The 19,389-nt window shown below is 40.1% G+C and overlaps 1 protein-coding gene across 1 annotated transcript in view; it reads left to right on the top strand.

Moving 5' to 3' along the window:
* Positions 1 to 19,155, top strand: part of LOC100739561 (glycerophosphodiester phosphodiesterase domain-containing protein 1) — a 45,620-nt gene extending 26,465 nt beyond the window's left edge. Inside the window, exons 5-10 of the mRNA XM_021082208.1 lie at positions 6,043 to 6,161; positions 6,779 to 6,868; positions 10,623 to 10,756; positions 14,964 to 15,023; positions 17,233 to 17,284; positions 17,830 to 19,155. Of these exons, the coding sequence (XP_020937867.1) occupies positions 6,043 to 6,161; positions 6,779 to 6,868; positions 10,623 to 10,756; positions 14,964 to 15,023; positions 17,233 to 17,284; positions 17,830 to 17,952 (578 nt within the window). The 3' untranslated portion in view covers positions 17,953 to 19,155. The remainder of the gene's footprint in view (positions 1 to 6,042; positions 6,162 to 6,778; positions 6,869 to 10,622; positions 10,757 to 14,963; positions 15,024 to 17,232; positions 17,285 to 17,829) is intronic.
* The last annotated feature ends 234 nt before the right edge of the window (positions 19,156 to 19,389 follow it).

Below are 19,389 nucleotides of genomic sequence, written 5' to 3'. Positions count from 1 at the left end.
AAGATTCGGTCACATGTTTTCAAAGATTTTTGTAGGAAAACTATAAGGTACTCATGTTATGGTCCTTGGTAATTGGCTTCCATATAGTTGAAACTTTGGTTAAGTGTTAAGGATCTATTGATATTAATTTTCAAAAAGAACTGTAACTGCTCTGTGAGCTGAATTTAAAATTGGCCAGTATAATTTCTCTTTGACTGGGAAGTTTTAGAAAGCCAAATAAAAATGAGAAAACCGTTTAAATTCGCTATTTTTAGGGGATGTTTCAATCTAATGTGTGTTAACCTTCCAGGTAAGTATCATTAAGCTTGAGGAAGCCCTTTTCGTTCTTGTAATTAGTAGGCCTATACTTGCAAAGCTATGCAATATGGGTGTCAATTACGGTTTTGTAAAAGTTAAGAAGATTTCATAAGTGAAACAGTTCCCGTTTTTCCCTTTGTAGAGCAAAGCCAGAGCCTCACAAAAATTAAAGTTTTTTTTTTTTTAGGGCTGCACTCACGACATATGGAGGGCTGGGGGTCGAATCAGAGCTACTGCTGGCCTACACCACAGCCACTGCAACTCGGGATCCGAGCCGTGCCTGTGAGCTACCCCACAGCTCACAGCAACACTGGATGCCTGACCTACCGAGCAAGGCCAGGGATTGAACCCACATCCTCATGGATACTAGTCGTGTTCATTCCTATTGTGCCACAACAGGAACTTCCTAAAGATGTTTCAAGAAAAAATGTTTTAAATTTTTTTCTGGTTTTATACATCCCTCATAAAGTCATAAAAATTTTGAATGTGAAGAGACCTTTGAGACCATCAAATCTTGTCTCCTCCTGTTACAGAAAGTAAACTGATTCCTAGAGATATAAATTAACTAGATTAAAGTCATACAGCAAGCAAATGACAGAGGTAGGACTTGACACTAGGTCTTTTCCTTATCAGGCCAATGTTCAGCTACTCTGTACTGTCTCTCTATTGAAGGATCTCTTCAACTCCCATACTGATAGCAGGGCCACATACTCTCAAGCTTAAAAATTGACAATAATTAACTTTCCTTCATATCTTACTCAACTCATATCATAATTAACTTTAAACACGTGCCTCAAATATGAAGTTTGTTGCATTTGAGACAGGGCAATATATAGTACTGTAAAAACTTAGATTAGGCAGAAAGTTGTTCAGTGTTTTCCTATCTTATTCCTCTGCTTGGAACTCTTGCTTTCTCTTCTTTAAATACTGGAGGAGGGGTATCGACTCTCAGAGTAATACAAATTTCAGGCCTCTTGCTTTCTTTGTGGTTCACAACTCAACTGGAGGTTTCTTTTCCCTTTCTTTCCTTTCCTTTTCTATCCCGCATACTTTTTTTTTTTTTTTTTTTTTTTTTTTTTTTTTTGTCTTTTAGTCTTTTCTAGGGCCGCTCCTGAGGCATATGGAGGTTCTCAGGCCAGGGGTCGAATCGGAGCTGTAGCCACCGGCCTACACCAGAGCCACAGCAACGTGGGATCCGAGCCGCGTCTGCGACCTACACCACAGCTCACGGCAACACTGGATCCCCAACCCGCTGAGTGAGGCCAGGGATCGAACCTGCAACCTCATGGTTCCTAGTCGGATTTGTTAACCACTGCGCCACGAAGGGAACTCCTATCCTGCATACTTGAAAGCAGCCTTTTTTTCATGGAAAATACATAATTTGGATAATCTATAGTTGACTCTAATAATTCAGTTTTAATGCTCTATGGCCACTTCATGTGTTCTGTCACAACACATCCTGTGGTTACTCCATACCTAGGATACTTGTTTTCCTGTTATTTTCTTCTTTCCCTTTTGGTTGTATTTTCCAGCTGGTTACTCTCTGCCGGAAACAATATTGGGGACAAACTTCTTCAACTCTTTTTCTACATTCTAGGCTGGCCGAGCCTTTTTTTTTTTTTTTTTTTTTTTTTTTTGCCACACCCATGGCAGGTGTAAGTTCTCTGGCCAGGTATTGAACCTGTGCCACAACAATGACCTGAGCCACAGCAGTGACAATGCCAGATCCTTAACCTGTTAAGCCACTCCAAGTCGTCTTATTTAAATATGTTCAGAAGTTCCCTTGTGCCTCAGCAAGTTTAGAATCTCTGGCCTGTCATTGTAGTGGCTCAGGTCACTGCTGTGGCATGTGATTGATCCCTGGCCTAGAAATGTCCCTATGCCGTGGGTGCAGACAAAAAAAAAAACCAAAAAAAAAAAAAAAACAAAAAAACACCACAACAAAGAAACTTCACATCACTTTAGCACAGTTTTTTCTTGGAATACTTTTATTTCCTTGTTTTTCCCCACTATTTGATGCAATGTTATTCTTATTGTGTAATGTGTCATTCTGCTGTTGCAGAGTTAGTTTTGTCTATTTGACCTTTTTCCAAGTTGTTTCTTGCATACATCTTACCTAGGTGTGAATAACTGTTGTCCATGGTAGTTGCTTTTTTTTAGGGCCGCACCCATGGCATATCGAAGTTTCCAGGCTTGGGGTCCAAATGGAGCTTCAGCTTCTGGCCTACACCACAGCCACAGCAACATCAGTTCTGAGCCTCGTCTGCAACTTACACCACAGCTCACAGCAGTGCTGAATCCTTAACCCACTGAGCGAGGCCAGGGATTGAACTCACAACCTCAGGGATGATAGTTAAATTTGTTTCTGCTGAGCCACAATGGGAACTCCTAAAATGTCCAGAGTTATATGCCTTCAAACATAACTGATTCAGTTGCTCAAGCAATAATTGGTCTGTCATCTCCATTTCTCTGTTCCACTTTCATCCATGTTAGCTTTGTTGTCAGGCACTCCTTCACATAAAAGATGGCCCTCTGATAACATTAAAAGTATATTGATGCATTCAGTTGATGATTTTAGGAGACCTCTCCTGTTGTCCATGTTGTTATCCTTATTTTTTATTTTTTTAAATCTCTTTAGGGCCACACCCGCAACATATGGAGATTCCCAGGCTAGAGGTCGAATCAGAGCTGTAGCTGCTGGATCCAAGCCGCATCTGCGACATACACCACAGCTCACCTGATCCTTAACACATTGAGCGAGGCCAGGGATTGAACCTGTGTCCTCATGGATGCTACTCAGATTTGTTTCTGCTGAGTCATGACAGGAACTCCCCCATGTTGTTATACTTAAAAGGTCATGTATTTGCTCTATGTCCAGGGAGGCAAAGCCAAATGATTGAAGTTCCCATCAAAATGACTAGGCGCCCTGTCTGAATTACAAAGAATAGTAAAAAAGCAATAAGAGTAGAATATAGAACAGATGCAACAGTAACAGATATTTTGTTTTTCTTTTCCTAGTTACATGCTGCTTTTCTTTTTCTTTTTTCTTTTTTTTTTTTCTTTTAGAGCTGGCCCCGAGGCATATGGAAGTTCCCAGGCTAGGGGTCCAATGGGAGCTATAGCTGCTGGCCACAGCCACAGACAGAGCAATGTGGGATCCGAGCCAAGTCTGCGATCTCCCCACCACAGCTCACAGCATGCCGGATCCTGAACCCACTGATCATGGCCAGGGATTGAACCAGCAACCTTATGGTTACTATTTGGATTTGTTTCTGCTGTGCTACAACGGGAACTCCTCACATGCTCCTTTTCATATGAGCCTTTATTAAAATTTTTCTGACATGAATTTAGTCTTTTTGATATGTTTCTTTGTTTTTTTTTTTTTTTGTTTTTGTTTTTTTTGTCTTTTGTCTTTTTTTTTGTTGCTATTCTTGTCGCTCCGACATATGAGTTCCAGCTAGGTGAATCGAACTGTAGCCACCCTACGCAGAGCCAGCAACACGGATCGAGCCGTCTGCAACCTACCACACTCACGCAACGCCGATCGTTAACACTGAGCAAGGCAGGACGAACTGCAACTCATGTTCTAGTCGATTGTTAACTGCGCCACGCGGACTCCTGTTTCTTTTTTTTATTTGCCATACAATAGGATGAATAAAGATTTTTCACCCTTTTTTTTTTTTTTTTGCTTTTTAGGGCCACACATGCAGCATATGGAAGTCTGCCACAGCCACTTGGGATCTGAGCCTCCACAGCGACCGACACTCACAACTCACGGCAACGCTAGATCCTTAACCCATTAGTAGGGGCCGGGGATCTAACCTGCATCTTCATGGTTACTAGTCGGCTTCATAACTGCTGAGCCACAACCGGAACTCCCCTTTCACCATTTTGTTATTCACTGATTAGTGGAATTAAAGTTTCAGATGGAAGGGGAAATTTTATAATAGTGATATATAAATGATTAGAAGTAAAAGGAACTAGGGAAAAAAAAAAAAAAAATTAAAAAAAAAAAAAATTAGATATAAAAAGAATAATAAAATCTTTCTGATTTTTATGATCATTTTTTGAATAACTGCATTGATATAATTCAACACATTACTGAATTAGCATGTATTTCCCTTGTCCGAACCTACTATTCTCAATCTCTGTAAAATTCAGTGATGATAGAGCAAAACTTTAGAAACAATATCAGTATTCTCTAGTAAGTCTAGGGTAGGGAAAATATTTTTTTCTTCTATCCTTTTAGATTCTCAGCTGGGCTCTGTAACAAAAAGGAGATTAACAAGAGAAAAAGAAGTTTATTAATATGTGTGTCTCATGAGAGAAACAAACTCAGGGACAAAAACCTCAGAAGTGTGGCTAGAACTTGAGTTTATATAGCATCTTAAACAAAACAAACACCAACCAAAAAACCCCAATAAATTTTCAGAGAAGTGACAAGACAAAGGAAAAGGACCTAGGGTGACAAATTGTGGGAAGGTAAATATATGGGGGATTAATGGAAGATAAAGCCTAGTCACTAGTTTGTTATATAGAGTCCTTTGGCTTTGGTTTAGGCTTGTTGTTGATTAATTTTTGTACAATTTAAGTCTTGTTTTTAGGCATATAGGGGAAGGGCAGAGAGCTTTTCTTGTATCTGCTCTTCTCAATTGCCTTCACTTCAAAATAATGCTTATGCCATAATGGCATATTTTGGAGTGGCATACTGTGCTCCCCTTCAAGGGGAAGGGTTAAATTAAAAAAATTAAATTGTTGGAGTTCCCGTCGTGGCACAGTAGTTAACGAATCCGACTAGGAACCATGAAGTTGCGGGTTCGATCCCTGCCCTTGCTCAGTGGGTTAACGATCCGGCATTGCCATGAGCTGTGGGGTAGGTTGCAGACTCGGCTCCGATCCTGCGTTGCCGTGGCTGTGGTGTAGGCCGGCGACTACAGCTCCCATTAGACCCCTAGCCTGGGAACCTACATATGCCGTGGGAGCGGCCCAAGAAATGGCAAAAAGACCAAAAAAAAAAAAAAAAAAAGAAATTAAATTGTTGCTTAGCTACTCAGTGGAGTGTTTTAAAACATTTAAAAATAGTAATTACAGGAGTTCCTGCTGTGGCTCAACGTGATTTGGTGGTGTCTTGGGAGCGCTAGGTGCAGGTTCGACATTCAGCCTGGCACAGTGGGTTAAGGATCCAGTGTTGCCGCAGCTGTGCCTTCGGTTGCAACTGTAGCTCCGATATGGATTTCCTGGCCTGGGAACTCCATATGCAGGGGGCGGCCCAAAAAAGGAAAACAGTTACGGAGTAGGATGGGTAGATTATATCAATGTCAATGTCATGGTTATGATGTTGTACTAGTTTTGGGGAATCTGGGTAAAGGCTGCACAGATCTCTGTATTCTATCAGTAATCTCAAAAAGTTTAATGGAAAAAATTTTTCATCGTAATCATACATACAGTTTATAAACATGCAATGTTTATTTTTGCTTATGTGAAAAGACCAGGTTAAAATCTGAAGGGCTTAGAACTTTATTATAACTCTATAATAGATTATGCATAAAAAAAAGGAGAGAAAATACACCCAATGGTTACAATGGTTATATTTAAGTTGTTGATTTCAGATAATTTTTCTTTTCTTCTTTATATTTTTCATCATTTTGTAGATGTCCTATTATGACTACATACTATACCTTTGGTAATCATCAAAAAGCTGAAAGTTATCTTTTAAAAATGCATTTAAAAATCTTGCTTTCTCAGCATGCCAATGCGAAGGAAAAGACAACCGAATTCCATTACTGAAGGAAGTTTTTGAGGCCTTTCCTAACACTCCCATTAACATCGATATCAAAGTCAACAACAATTTGCTGATTAAGAAGGTACTTAAGGCGTTGCCTCCTCTGAGCCTGTTGCATCTGATTTCGCAAACTAAGGCTAGGGTCGGTGCCTGCGTAAATTGGGAATGTTCAAGGAAATGTGATACTCTAGGGTTCAGCATTGTTTTAAGCACTGCCCTGGTGGAAGAGAACACTGTACTTTAGGAAAGCCTATTTTCAAATTGACTTGTCATGTCTCAGTTATGGATAAAAGTGAGCTCCGGTAACCCCATCATTCTGACATTTATATAATTAACTTCTAGTTTAACGTGTTTCATTTGTACTTAGTTTATGGCAATTACTAAATAATTGTATTCTTTAACATTTAAAAAAGTTTTTATTAAATTGTAGTTGATTTACAATGTTGTGCCAGTTTCTGCTGTACAACAAAGTGACTCAGCCATATATCTAAATAGTTGTATTCTATTAGATAAATCATATGAGTAAAATGTAATTTCTTATACTTTATAAGTTAATCTGAATTTCTGTATCAGTTCTTCTAGAATTTTATACTATGCACTGGCAGATAGTCAATTGTAATCCATGCTTGAAAAACCAAAATCATGTTAAGTGGATTTACAAACAGGCACATGCATAAAATTTTGAATTTTCACATGTAGGTTTCAGAGTTGGTGAAGCAGTACAGACGAGAACACATAACAGTGTGGGGTAATGCCAGTTATGAAATTGTAGAAAAGTGCTACAAAGAGGTAAGCTTCAAAAGTAATACAGAAAAAAAAAAAAAAAGTAATACAGAATGATTTATCTTTGTTGTTGTTATATACCTATAAATGTTAACTAATTACAGTAATAATCTTTAAGCATTTTCTTATTTCACAGCCTTGATGTAGCCTTGATACAAAGACAGGTGGTACTAGATGGAAACAACTAACCAGAAGTTTACTAACAGAGAAAATGAATTTATAGATAATGGATTTAATAGCGATAATAGACCTTGTGATTTAAATGCAGTAAAATTGGAATGGCTCACAGAATTATTTTCACATGCTAATATTTGCCAGCATTTTGTAAATTTTCTTACGTATTGTTTGTTTTATTATGTATAGTATAAAGCAAAATGTTTTCTTTCTTTTAATGTCTGTTTTTTGTTAGGTAATCAAAATTTGTTGTGTAACTTTGAATTGAAGAAATTATTTAGGCCTTCAACTCCATAGCTCAAGTTTTTCTTTACCCTGCCTCCCAAATAAAATTAAGCCAGGGAGTTCCCTTTGTGGCTCAGTGTAAATGAATCTGACTAGTATCCATGAGGACACAGGTTCCATCCTTGGCCTCGATCAGTGGGTGAAAGATCCAGCGTTGCCGTGAGCTGTGGTGTAGGTCACAGATGTGGCTTGGATCTGGCGTGGCTGTGGCTGTGGTGTAGGCCGGCGGCTACAGCTTCAATTTGACCTCTAGTCTAGGAACCTCCATATGTCATGGGTGTGGCCCTAAAAAAGACGAAAAAAAAAAAAAAAAGAAAGAAGAAGAATTAAGCCAGGACCATGATTATCAGATAGTATATAAAAGTAAGGTCATGCACCCACTGAAACTTTTCTGCTTGAATAAAATATACCTATAAAAATTATTTTGACATATTTTGAAGTGGTACACTAAGCCTCTGTAAGCAAACTTAGTTATAAGTCAGCTAGGAGGATTTGAAATTCGAAGTGTTAAAAAATCTTAAGCATTGAAGATTCTCTTTCAGAATGCAGGTGATAGTGCAGAAGGCATATCATGACAAAAGTAGCAGTTCTAAAATACAAAGAATTTTTTAGGGGGAAGGCTTTCCTTCCTAGAAGAGAAGGCAAAAGCATAGCTCCAAGATCAGCACCATTGCAATTAAAAGTACAATTAAAGTTAATAAGGCTCTCGTTAAGGCAAGTAAGTTTTGTTTATTTGCAACAGGCTCTCTGAGATCCCAAGGTATCTGTGTACAAAAGGACAGAACAGAATTATCAGTGGGCTGGGTGGCTGCAGATCCCCAAGAGTTTAGGACTATGACTTCCATAACTAATCATTGTCTCATAGTATTTTCACATGTCGTCAAAAGGGAGATAATATATTGGAGGCTTCATGACGAGCTGATCTTTTTACATCGCTCAAAAATATTTTTCAAATTAAAAAATAGTGATAATAGGAGTTCCTGTCGTGGCTCAGCAGTTAACGAACCCGACTAGCATCCATGAGGACATGGGTTCAGTCCCTGACCCCAGTAAGTTAACAAGGATCCGGTGTTGCCATGAGTTGTGTGGGTTGCAGATACGCCTCGGATCCTGCATTGCTGTGGCTGTGGCATAGGCCAGCGGATATTGCTCCAATTGGACCCCTAGCCTGGGAACCTCCTTATGCCACAGGTTTGGCCCTAAAAAGACCAATATAGATTTTATATGTATATAATAGCAAATGCTAGAGAAGATGAAGAGAAATTGGATCTCACATACATCACTTATGGGCATGTGAAATAGTACAGCCACTCTCTTAATTAGTTGGGTAGTTTCTTACAAAACTAAACATATACTTACCATATTAACCAGCAGTCTTACTCTTGGGCATTTATCTCATAAAAATGAAAACTAGGGAGTTCCCGTCGTGGCGCAGTGGTTAACGAATCCGACTAGGAACCATGAGGTTGCGGGTTCGGTCCTGCCTTGCTCAGTGGGTTAATGATCCGGCGTTGCCGTGAGCTGTGGTGTAGGTTGCAGACGCGGCTCGGATCCCGAGTTGCTGTGGCTCTGGCGTAGGCGGTGGCTACAGCTCCGATTCAACCCCTAGCCTGGGAACCTCCATATGCCGCGGGAGCGGCCCAAGAAATAGCAACAATAACAACAACAAAAAAGACAAAAGACAAAAAAAAAAAAAAATGAAAACTATGCACGCAGATCTACTATGGTTTGTTTTGTTTTGTTTTGTTTTTTCTTTTTTGGCTGCCCCTTGACATATGGAGTTCCTGGGCCAGGGATCAGATCTGAGCGCAGTTGTGACCTATGCTGCATCTGCAGCAGTGTCAGATCCTAAACCCACTGTGCCGGCTGGGGGTCGAACCTGTGTCCCAGCGCTCCCAAGATGCCACCAATCCTGTTGTGTCACAGCAGGAACTCCAACAACTCTGTTATATTTATAGCAGCTTTATTCATAGTACCAAAATACTGAAAATGAGCCAGATGCCCTTCAGTGGGTATGTGGCTGAACTGACACATCCATGCAATGTAATACTCTTCAGTAAAAGAGAATGAATTATTGATAATTGCAGCAACCTGGATGGTCCTCCAAGACACTTTGCTTAGTGAAAAAAATAAATCTCACATGGTTATATCATTCCATTTAGATAACATTCTCAAAACAATAGACATAAAGAGCAGATGAGAGGCTTCCAGGGGACAGGGACTGGGTTTGGGTGCAAACACAAAGAGGTGGTAGGAGAAAGTTCCTGTGTGGTGCTGAACAGTTCTATATTTTGACTGTGGTACTGGTACACGAATCTATACATAGGTTTAAATTACATTGAACTGTACACATTTACAAATGAACATAGGTTTTAAAGTGGTGACTCAGCAGGTTAAGGATCTGGTGTTGTAACTGCTAAGGCTCAGATCTCTGCTGTGGTGCAGGTTCAATCCCAGGCCTAGGAACTTCCAATGCTGTAGGTACACACCCCGCCACCCCCGGCAAAAAAGTGAAAACTGAATAAGGGTTGCAGTCTAATTAACAATAATATACAAGTATCAGGAGGTCCCTTCGTGGCGCAGCAGAAGCGAATCCAACTAGGAACCATGAGGTTGCAGGTTCGATCCCTGGCCTCGTTCAGTGGGTTAAGGATCCAGCATTGCCTTGAGCTGTGGTGTAGATCGCAGACGAGGCTTAGATCCTGGGTTGCTGTGGCTGTGGTGTAGGCCAGCAGCTGTAGCTCCTATTTGACCCCTAGCCTGGGAACCTCCATATGCCACGAGTGCAGCCCTAAAAAGCAAAATAAATAAATAAATAAAAGCTAATTTTCATTTCCTGCTTTTGATACATCTGGTTACATCAGATGTCACCATTTGGGACAAGTAGGTTAAGGATGTATGTAACTCTACTATATTTTTACAACTTCCTGTGAATCTATAATTATTTCAAAGTACAAAATTTAAATATTTAATTTTGGGCCCAGAATCACAGAATTTTTCCCTTGATTCAGAGATGCAGCTGCAGGCCTACACCAGGCTAGGGGTTGCATCAGAGATCTGCATCTGTGGCCTACACCACAGCTCATGGCAACGCCAGATCCTTAACCCACTGAGCAAGGCCAGGGATCAAACTCTCATCCTCATAGGTACTAGTCAGATTCTTAACCCGCTGAGCCACAATGGAAACTCCAGGGAGTTCTTTTAGCAGATGTCAAATCTTGGGGGATGTTGAAGGTTATGACATGGTCCTCTTTATTTGAGCAGTTAAAAAGTGATGTATACTCTTGTTTGTGTCTTTTAGAATTCAGATATTCCTATACTCTTCAGTTTACAACGTGTTCTGCTCATTCTCGGCCTGTTCTTCACTGGCCTCTTGCCCTTTGTGCCCATCCGAGAACAGTTTTTTGAAATCCCGATGCCTTCTATCATACTGAAGTAAGTGGTTGCTCTGTTTTCATCAGTTATCAATTATAGGAGAACTAAGATGAAGACTCATTAATATCAATACCAATGATAAAGAATAGATTGCTGTAGTTCTTTCCATGTTTGATAAGCTGACCTTTTGATATAGTTAAGATACATTCTCTAAAATGAACAGTAAAGTTTTTCTGTGTGTGTCTTTTTAGGACTGCACCTGAGGCTTATGAAAGTTCCCAGGCTGGTGGTCAAATTGGAGCTGCAGCCACTGGCCTACACCACAGCTGCAGCAATGCCAGATCCAGTTCTCGTCTGCACCACAGCTCACTACAACACCGATCCTTAACCCACTAAGCAAGGCCAGGGATCAAACTTGTGTCTTCATGGAATCTAATCAGATTCACTTCCGCTGAGCCAGGATGGGAACTCCTCCAATAAAGGTTTTTCAATCTGTACCCATTTCACGTAAGGACTTCTGAGCCACCTGTGTACTCAGAAGTCAGATAAAAAGAATTGAGCTTAATTATTGGAAGTTAATAATTCTTTTATTCTAACGTCTAATAGCAATTGCCCTCCAACTTCTCTTACTTTTCTATTTCATTGGCAATAATACCCAGCTGAAATTCCATTAAACTCCAAATTCATCCCTAGGATTAATAGGAAGAAAAACTACCACTACCACCACCACAACCCCAAACCCTCTGGAGACAGGAGAAAGAAAAGGATAGAGTTAGTTTGTATGAGATACTTCCAAATTTGTGTAATTTCTATACTGGGTATAAAGCCTTGCTTTTCACACATCAATCCACTACAAAGATAAAAATATATAAAACACTTAGCATTGCCTGGAAAATAGTAAGTACTCAATTAATTACTGTTATATTATCTTTATCATTATTACTATTATTTTCTTGTTTTGCTTTTTAGGGCTGCACCTGTGGCACATGGAGGTTCTCAGGCTAAGGGTCAAATCAGAACTGTAGCCTCCGGCCTACACCACAGTCACTGCAACACCAGATCCGAGCCGAGTCTGTGACCTACACCACAGCTCACGGCAATGCCGGATCCTTAACCCACTGATCGAGGCCAGGGATTGAACCTGCAACCTCATGGTTACTAGTCGGATTCGTTTCTGCTGTGCCACAACGGGAACTCCTCTTTGTCATTATTAAAGAAAGAGCTTCATCTCACAATCCTGCACCCTGAGAATGTCATTCCTAGCTATAAAATTCTAATAATAACTGAGTCATGTTGAAAGAATTGGGAACTTCTGGGGGTGTCATTTAAATGTGATTTCACCTGCATGAGAATTTTTTTATTCCTAATGAACTTTAAAAAAATCAGGCTGAACTTTTGTACAGCAGTCATGAGAAAATATCACTAAGAAAAACAATTTGGTCAGTACCCTTGTACTTAGCATCTGTGTTTCATGTTCATCTTCCAGTTTGAGTCTGAGTTCCAGTTGAGTGATAATTATATTTATCTATTTCCAGTTATATTCATTAGCTTTTTTTGTAGCTGTTTCTCAAACAAAACAGAAATCACTTGTCTACAAATAAACCATTTTCATTTGCTAAATTAAAATAATTCCTGGGAGTTCCCATCATGGCTCAATGGAAACAAATCCGATAGGAACCATGAGGTTTCGGGTTTGATCCCTGGCCTTGCTCAGTGGGTTAAGGATCTGGTGTTGCCGTGAGCTGTAGTGTAGGTCACAGATGCGGCTCGGATCCCACTCTGCTGTGGCTGAGGCGTAGGCTGGCAGTTGTAGCTCCAATTAGACCCCTAGCCTGGGAACCTCCATATGCTGTGGGTGCAGTCTTAAAAAAAAGCCAAAAAATAAAAATAAAAAATAAATAAAATAATTCCTAACCAGTTATTCCTAAAGTACTTAGGTTTCTTCTGGTCTATTTTTGGGGGGGGCGGGGGGTAGTCCCTCGGCCAGGGAACAAATCAGAGTCACAGCCAGAAACTAAGCTGCAGCTGTGGTAATGCTGGATCCGTAACCCACTGTGCTGGGCTAGGGTTGAACCCACGTCCCAGTGCTCCCAAGATACTGCCAATCCCGTTGTGCCACAGCGGGAGCTCCAGCTTTCTTCTGGTCTAGAATGGACTATTGTACTCTCTAAATCATTTCCATGTGTTCCTTTAGAAGCAAATATTATTAAAATACAGACATGAACTAACTTCATAGAATTAGTTTTTTTTGTTAAATGAGTGATTAGGGATTAAGACATTGGTAAAATATTATGTTTGTTATAATTTTTTTTAATGAAAGATAGTGAGTACGTCCTAGACAACATAATTTGTTTAATGAGGTAATTAGTATTTTGAGTTATTAAATTCTTGAGCGTCCTGGAATTGCACTCAGGACTTTCTACTTGGGCTAGAGTTAAGGAATAAAGGAGTTTATTTAGAGAGCTTCAAACAAAATATGAATTCAGAGAAAAAGAGAAAAAAATAAATTTAAATGTGGAGATTCAGAGTTATCCTAAGAGTGCAGATAGAAGGAGTTAGAAAGGAAACAGGAAATTCCCACTGTGGCACAGTGGAATCAGCGGTGTCTTGGGAGCGCTGGGATGCAGGTTCAGTCCTCAGCCCAGCACAGTGAGTTAAGGATCTGGCATTGTCGCAGCTGCGGCTTAGGTCACAAGTATAGCTCGGATCTGATCCTTGGCCTGGGAACGACATATGCCGAGGGTCAGCCAAAAAAGAAAAAAAGAAAAAGAAAGAAAGAGATAGAAGGAAATGGACTTAGAACTTTCAACTTAGAAAGAAGCTGAGGAGGAGTTCCCATTTGGCGCAGCAGAAACAAATCCAGCTAGTATCCATGAAGATGCTGATTCGATCCCTGGCCTCACTCGGTGGCTTAAGGATCCTGAGTTGACACGAGCTGTGTGTGGTGTAGGTCGCAGACAAGGCTGGGATACGGCATTGCTGTGGCTGTGGCATAGGCCGTCAGCTGCAGCTTCCATTTCACTCCTAGCCTGGAAACTTCCATATTGCCGCAGGTGCAGCCCTAAAAGAGCAAAAGAAAAGCAAGCAAGCAAGCAAGCAGCTGAGGGATCTTCAGAGTAAAGAGACTAATTAGAGATGCCTCTGGGCACAACCCAAAGTTAAGGACACAGGTGCTGCTTCTAGCATCAAAGAGGTTGAAGAAGGAACCCAGCATAGGTCTAAAAGTCAAGTGTACTCTTTCAGTAGGAAAGATATTTTAAAAGGACAATGTCTATGCTTTCAAATATTGAAAGTGAAAGGGAAAAAAACATGCTTTTATATATATTTTTAAGTCTCACTTTTACTCCAAATATCTTTTAATCCATAGTAAAGTTTGGTTGTGTGTATAAATCTATTACATACAAAATTACAGCAGACAGGAGTTCTCATCGTGGTGCAGTGGAAACGAATCAGACTAGGAACCATGAGGCTACAGGTTCGATCCCTGGCCTCGCTCAGTGGGTTAAGGATCTGGTGTTGTCAGGAGCTGTGGTGTAGGTTGCAGATGCAGCTCAGATCTGGCGTTGCTGTGGCTGTGGTATAGGCTGGCAGCAACAGCTCCGACTGGACCCCTGGCCTGGGGCTGAGGCTGTGGCCCTAAAAAGGATAAAAAAGACCAAAAAAAAAAATTACAGCACACAAAAAAATTACAAAGATTACAACCACTAAAGAGGCTTCACCAGAAAAAAAAAAAGAAGAGACACAGGAGTTCTGGGCACTCAGGATATTTGGAAAGATAACTTTTACTTATTTATTTATTTTGTTTTTTCGCCTTTTCTTGAGCTGCTCCTGCAGCATATGGAGGTTCCCAGGCTAGGGGTCTAATTGGGATCTGAGCCTCATCTGTGACCCACACCACAGCTAACGGCAACACCGGATCCCTAACCCACTGAGCAAGGCCGGGGATCGAACCCACAACCTCATGGTTCCTAGTTGGTTTTGTTAACCACTGAGCCACGATGGGAACTCTGGAAAGATGACTTTTAAATTTTAACCTTTGAATAGTGGTAGCAGAAAGTTAGCTTGAAATCAATGAAAATAGAGAACCCAAATGGGATTTGCTCTCCAAATATTTTCCAAATACTTTTAAGCACATATTAAGTGCAAGGAAGATGCTGGGGTTTTTTTGTTTGTTTGTTTGTTTTTTGTTTTTTGAACTTGTTTTATTTTATCACACTGACATATTCCTGTGTTTCTAATTTATGACCTACATTTTATTTCATCTCAGGCTGAAAGAACCACACACGATGTCCAGAAGTCAAAAGTTTCTCATCTGGCTTTCTGACATGTGAGAATTTTAGTTTCTTGATATACATGTTATTGTTTTAACTGTATCTATTAAATGCCATGCTTATAAGTTAGAGCAGGCTTTGTGCATGTAATTTGAACACCTACTATACAAATGGATGTGTATGAATCATCTAAAAGTAGCTTAATTACTAATCGCCAAACTTGAGGAGGAATTGAGAGATGATCCCATCAAATTCAGGAGAAAATTTACCCAAAGTTAAATGGTTCACTTGGGATTATCTAGCCAGTTAGAGGTAGAGCTGGGATACATATCCATCCCCTCTGTTTATTCACTGTTTCACCAGCCTGCAGTCAAAAACGATGAAAAGAAGTGTGTGTAGCAATGCCATATAGGTAAGAGCGTATATTTACTAATGGCGCATTTTTCGGAAAATTCTGCACTGAAACTTAGCAGAAAGGAAGTCTCACCTATAGGGTGGGCAGCTGCTTTAAAGAAATGCATCTGTGACCTACACCACAGCTCACGGCAACACCAGATCCTTAAGCCACTGAATGAGGCCAGGGATTGAACCTGCATCCTCATAGATACCAGTCAGATTCATGTCTGGTGAGCCATGACCGGAACCCCCATTTTTTTTATCTTTTTAGGGCTGCACCCGGCGCATATGGAAGTTCCCAGGCTAGGGGTCTAATTGGAGCTACAGCTGCTGGCCTACCCCAGAGCCACAGCAACGCCAGATCCGAGCCTCGTCTGCAGCCTACACCACAGCTCACGGCAACGCTGGATCCTTAACCCACTGAGAGAGGCCAAGGATCAAATCCACATCCTCATGGATACTAGTTGGACTCTTAATTCGCTGAGCCATAATAGGAACTCCTAAGGAGGGTTTTTGTGTGTGTGTGTCTTTTTAGGGCGGGCGTGAGTAAGACTGTGGTTTCGTGTGGTGTGTAGGCCAGTGGCGACAGCTTCAATTCAACCCCTAGCCTGGGAACCTCCATGTGCCACGGGTGCGGCTATAAAAAGACCAAAAAAAGAAATAAATGAAATAAATGAATAATTAAACAAACATTTACTTTTTTTTTCTTTTTCTTTTTTGTCTTTTTGCCTTTTCTAGGGCCACTCCCAAGGCATATGGAGGTTCCCAGGCTAGGGATCTAATCAGAGCTGTAGCCACCGGCCTACACCACAGCCACAGCAACTCGGGATCTGAGCCAAGTCTGTGACCTACACCACAGCTCACGGCAACGCCGGATCCTTAACCCACTGAGCAAAGCCAGGGATCGAACCCGAAACCTCATGGTTCCTAGTTGGATTCGTTAACCACTGAGCCACAACGGGAACTCCTAAACATTTACTTTTAAGTTAGCTATTTGGAACCAAAAAACCCCCACTTTTTTCCCTATATAAAGGATAATGTAATCGATAGACATTAGGTTTCTAAGATAGCTCACAAAAAGGCTACTTCAGTTTGTAAATAGACTGTGATATAGAATTTGACCCAAGTTCACGTCCTTATTTTTATTTATTTATTTTTAAGGGCCGCACCTGAGGCATAGTGAGGTTCCCAGGCTAGGGGTCTAATCGGAGCTCTAGCTGCCAGCCTACACCACAGCCATGGCAACACCAGATCCAAGCTGTATTTGCGACCTACACCACAGCTCATGGCAACGCCGGATTCTTAACCTGCTGAGTGAGGCCAGGAATCGAACTGGCAACCTCATGGTTCCTAGTCGGATTTGTTTCCACTGAGCCATGACAGAAATTCCACTTCCTTATTTTAATTTGGAAAGTTAGGCTCACAGACTTCTAAATTCTTTCTCACTCTCATTATGTTGCCAGCAGGGAAAGTGAGGAAGCCTCTTCCCCATGGAGCTGCTTCAATTAAGAATGGGTCTCCTGGGGATCTAATGGCAACAAGGAGTAGAAAAGAGATCCAGCAGCTAAGATATAAATGCATCCACAGCAGCTGTTATTACTTGAGGCTGTTGCTGAAATTGCCTGGACATTGGGATTAAATTCAATTAGGAATTATAAACTCTAAATTGACTAAATGAGGAGTTTCCTTGAGGTTCAGTGGGTTAAGCATCTGGCATTGTCACTGATATGTGCAAGTTTGATCCCTGGCCCAGGATCTTCTGCATACCATGAGCAAGGCCAAAAAGAGAGAGAGAGAGAAATATATAGTAAATGAAAATACATATGTATTCTTTTATAATATTCTTTTCTATTATGGTCTCTTTTTTAGTTTATTAATGAGGAAAGCTTTGTTTGACCATCTCACTGCCCGAGGCATTCAGGTAAGTTTTTGGAATGATGCATTTTATTTTTTTTGTCTTGCTGAGCCCGCATCATATTCAAGTCCTCAGGCTAGGGGTCGAATCAGAGCTATAGCTGCAGGCCTACACCACAGCCACAGCAACACAGGATCGGAGCCACATCTGCGATCTACACCACAGCTCACGGCAACTCTGGATCCTTAGCTCACTGATCAAGGCCAGGGATTGAATCCACATCCTCATGGATACCTGCCCGGTTCGTTACCACTGGGCAATTATGGGAAGTCCCTAGCCCTAGGATGATGTGTTTTAGAAACAATGTAGTTTACCTGTTTAACACACGTTTAAGAGGTAGGAACTTTTACCTGATCTAATTTGGTGTCCCAACTCTGCCGCTGCCTTGCTAGTTCTCATTCAAAGACCTCAAACTCTACCTTACAGTTAACAGTATTGACATTCCGCACGTCGCAAGCATGGCTAAATAAATAAAGAAAGAAAGAAGAAGAAAGAAAAGAAAAAAAAAGATTTTCTATTTTAACATTTCTTCTTGTGTTTCTAATTTTCAGGTGTATATTTGGGTATTAAATGAAGAGCAGGAATACAAAAGAGCTTTTGATTTGGGAGCAACCGGGGTGATGACAGACTATCCAACAAAGCTTAAGGATTTTTTACATAATGTTTCAGAATAGAAAAGAAGCTACTCAGAAGCATTTCAAGAAAATATGAAAAGACTAAGAAAAAAAAAATTTCACTCTTTCCCTAAGCCATTTCCAGAATGGTAAAAGGTTTAATCAGTTAAGTTTTTATTACCTCATTTTTAAGCCTGTCTGAGAATGTAGAAACTATATATTGTATATTTATTTTAAATAATATTGCATATTTTACATTTGTAAATTGTTTAGAAAGATAACTGGCTATGAGATGTGCGTAGACTATTGATCAAGATTTCTGTATGTGATGCTATATTCTACTATTATAAGTAATTCTGAAATCAAAGACTATTGGATAAACTTGACACTAGCCTTCACTGGAATAAGTCAACTAAGTAGTAAGACAGAATTACTGAAGGCCATTACAGCTATCTGAGTTGTCTTGGTATCTCTAGGTACATCTTAGTTAAAGGGGAAATTTCATACAATGGAAGGAGAGCTTGGAAATCAGTGATGTAACATCTGACAAGATGTATGTTGTTAACAGAAAGCAGACTCAAAGAAATAAGTGAAAGTTTATTACATGATCAGAAATAAAATCTGTAGATTGAATTAGGACTTCTTGGTTTCTGCTGTGAATAAGGACATTCCATCTGGAATCTTTTTCAGGTGTATAACAATGCTACCGTGTCTTTTTTGTTGTTATGAACATTAAAATTGGACTTAATAATTGTAAATTAAGACAAGATGCAAATGGTCACATTTTTGTTTCCTCTAAAGAAATGTACATTTTCCATTTTTTTTTGGCAATGACTAACTGTTTGGGCCTACATCTTAAATAACATCTTGAATTCTAATAATCATATGAAACTGATAAAAGTGCATATCATGGTTTCTAACACTGAGAGTATAAACCACCTGCTCCTGACCTTTGAGAATTTGTTCTTCTGAGTATTAGGTGGAAGCAGAATTTCCCAAAGCATTAGACATCACTTTCTCAGCCTTTCTGATGGGACTTCATGTAAATCTGTTTCTCATCTTTTTGACTTATTTTCATTATCTCTTTGGGAGTAAATATAATCTGGACTAATAAGCATCTTAAACCTCGATCTCTCATTTGGAGTTTGCCAGCTAACAGCTAGAAAGGATGTTCATACTCTCCCACCTGTCCCTGGATGACATAAATAACATTTAGATTTTTTTTTTGTTTAACCTGAAATAAAATTTTCAAGAACAAAATAAGGGTTCTTCATTTTTTACATTCGCAGCTGTAGTTCCACATATGCTTTATACATTTTTTTTTTTTTGCAGAATTTAATGAAGTTTTGGTGAATTAGTAATACAAGTAAACACACCTGAGACACCTCTCTAGTGTAAGGAAAATAAAATGTAGAAACTTTTATGGTAAAGAAGTTGCTTCTTGGAGTTCCCACTGTGCTAGAGTGGGTTAATGATCTGACTTGTCTCTGTGGAGCC

Source organism: Sus scrofa, unplaced genomic scaffold (genome assembly GCF_000003025.6).
Source record: "Sus scrofa isolate TJ Tabasco breed Duroc unplaced genomic scaffold, Sscrofa11.1 Contig565, whole genome shotgun sequence".
NCBI classification, from domain to species: domain Eukaryota; kingdom Metazoa; phylum Chordata; class Mammalia; order Artiodactyla; family Suidae; genus Sus; species Sus scrofa.
Note: the sequence above shows the minus strand (reverse complement) of the source record. Positions and strands in the feature narration are given on the sequence as shown.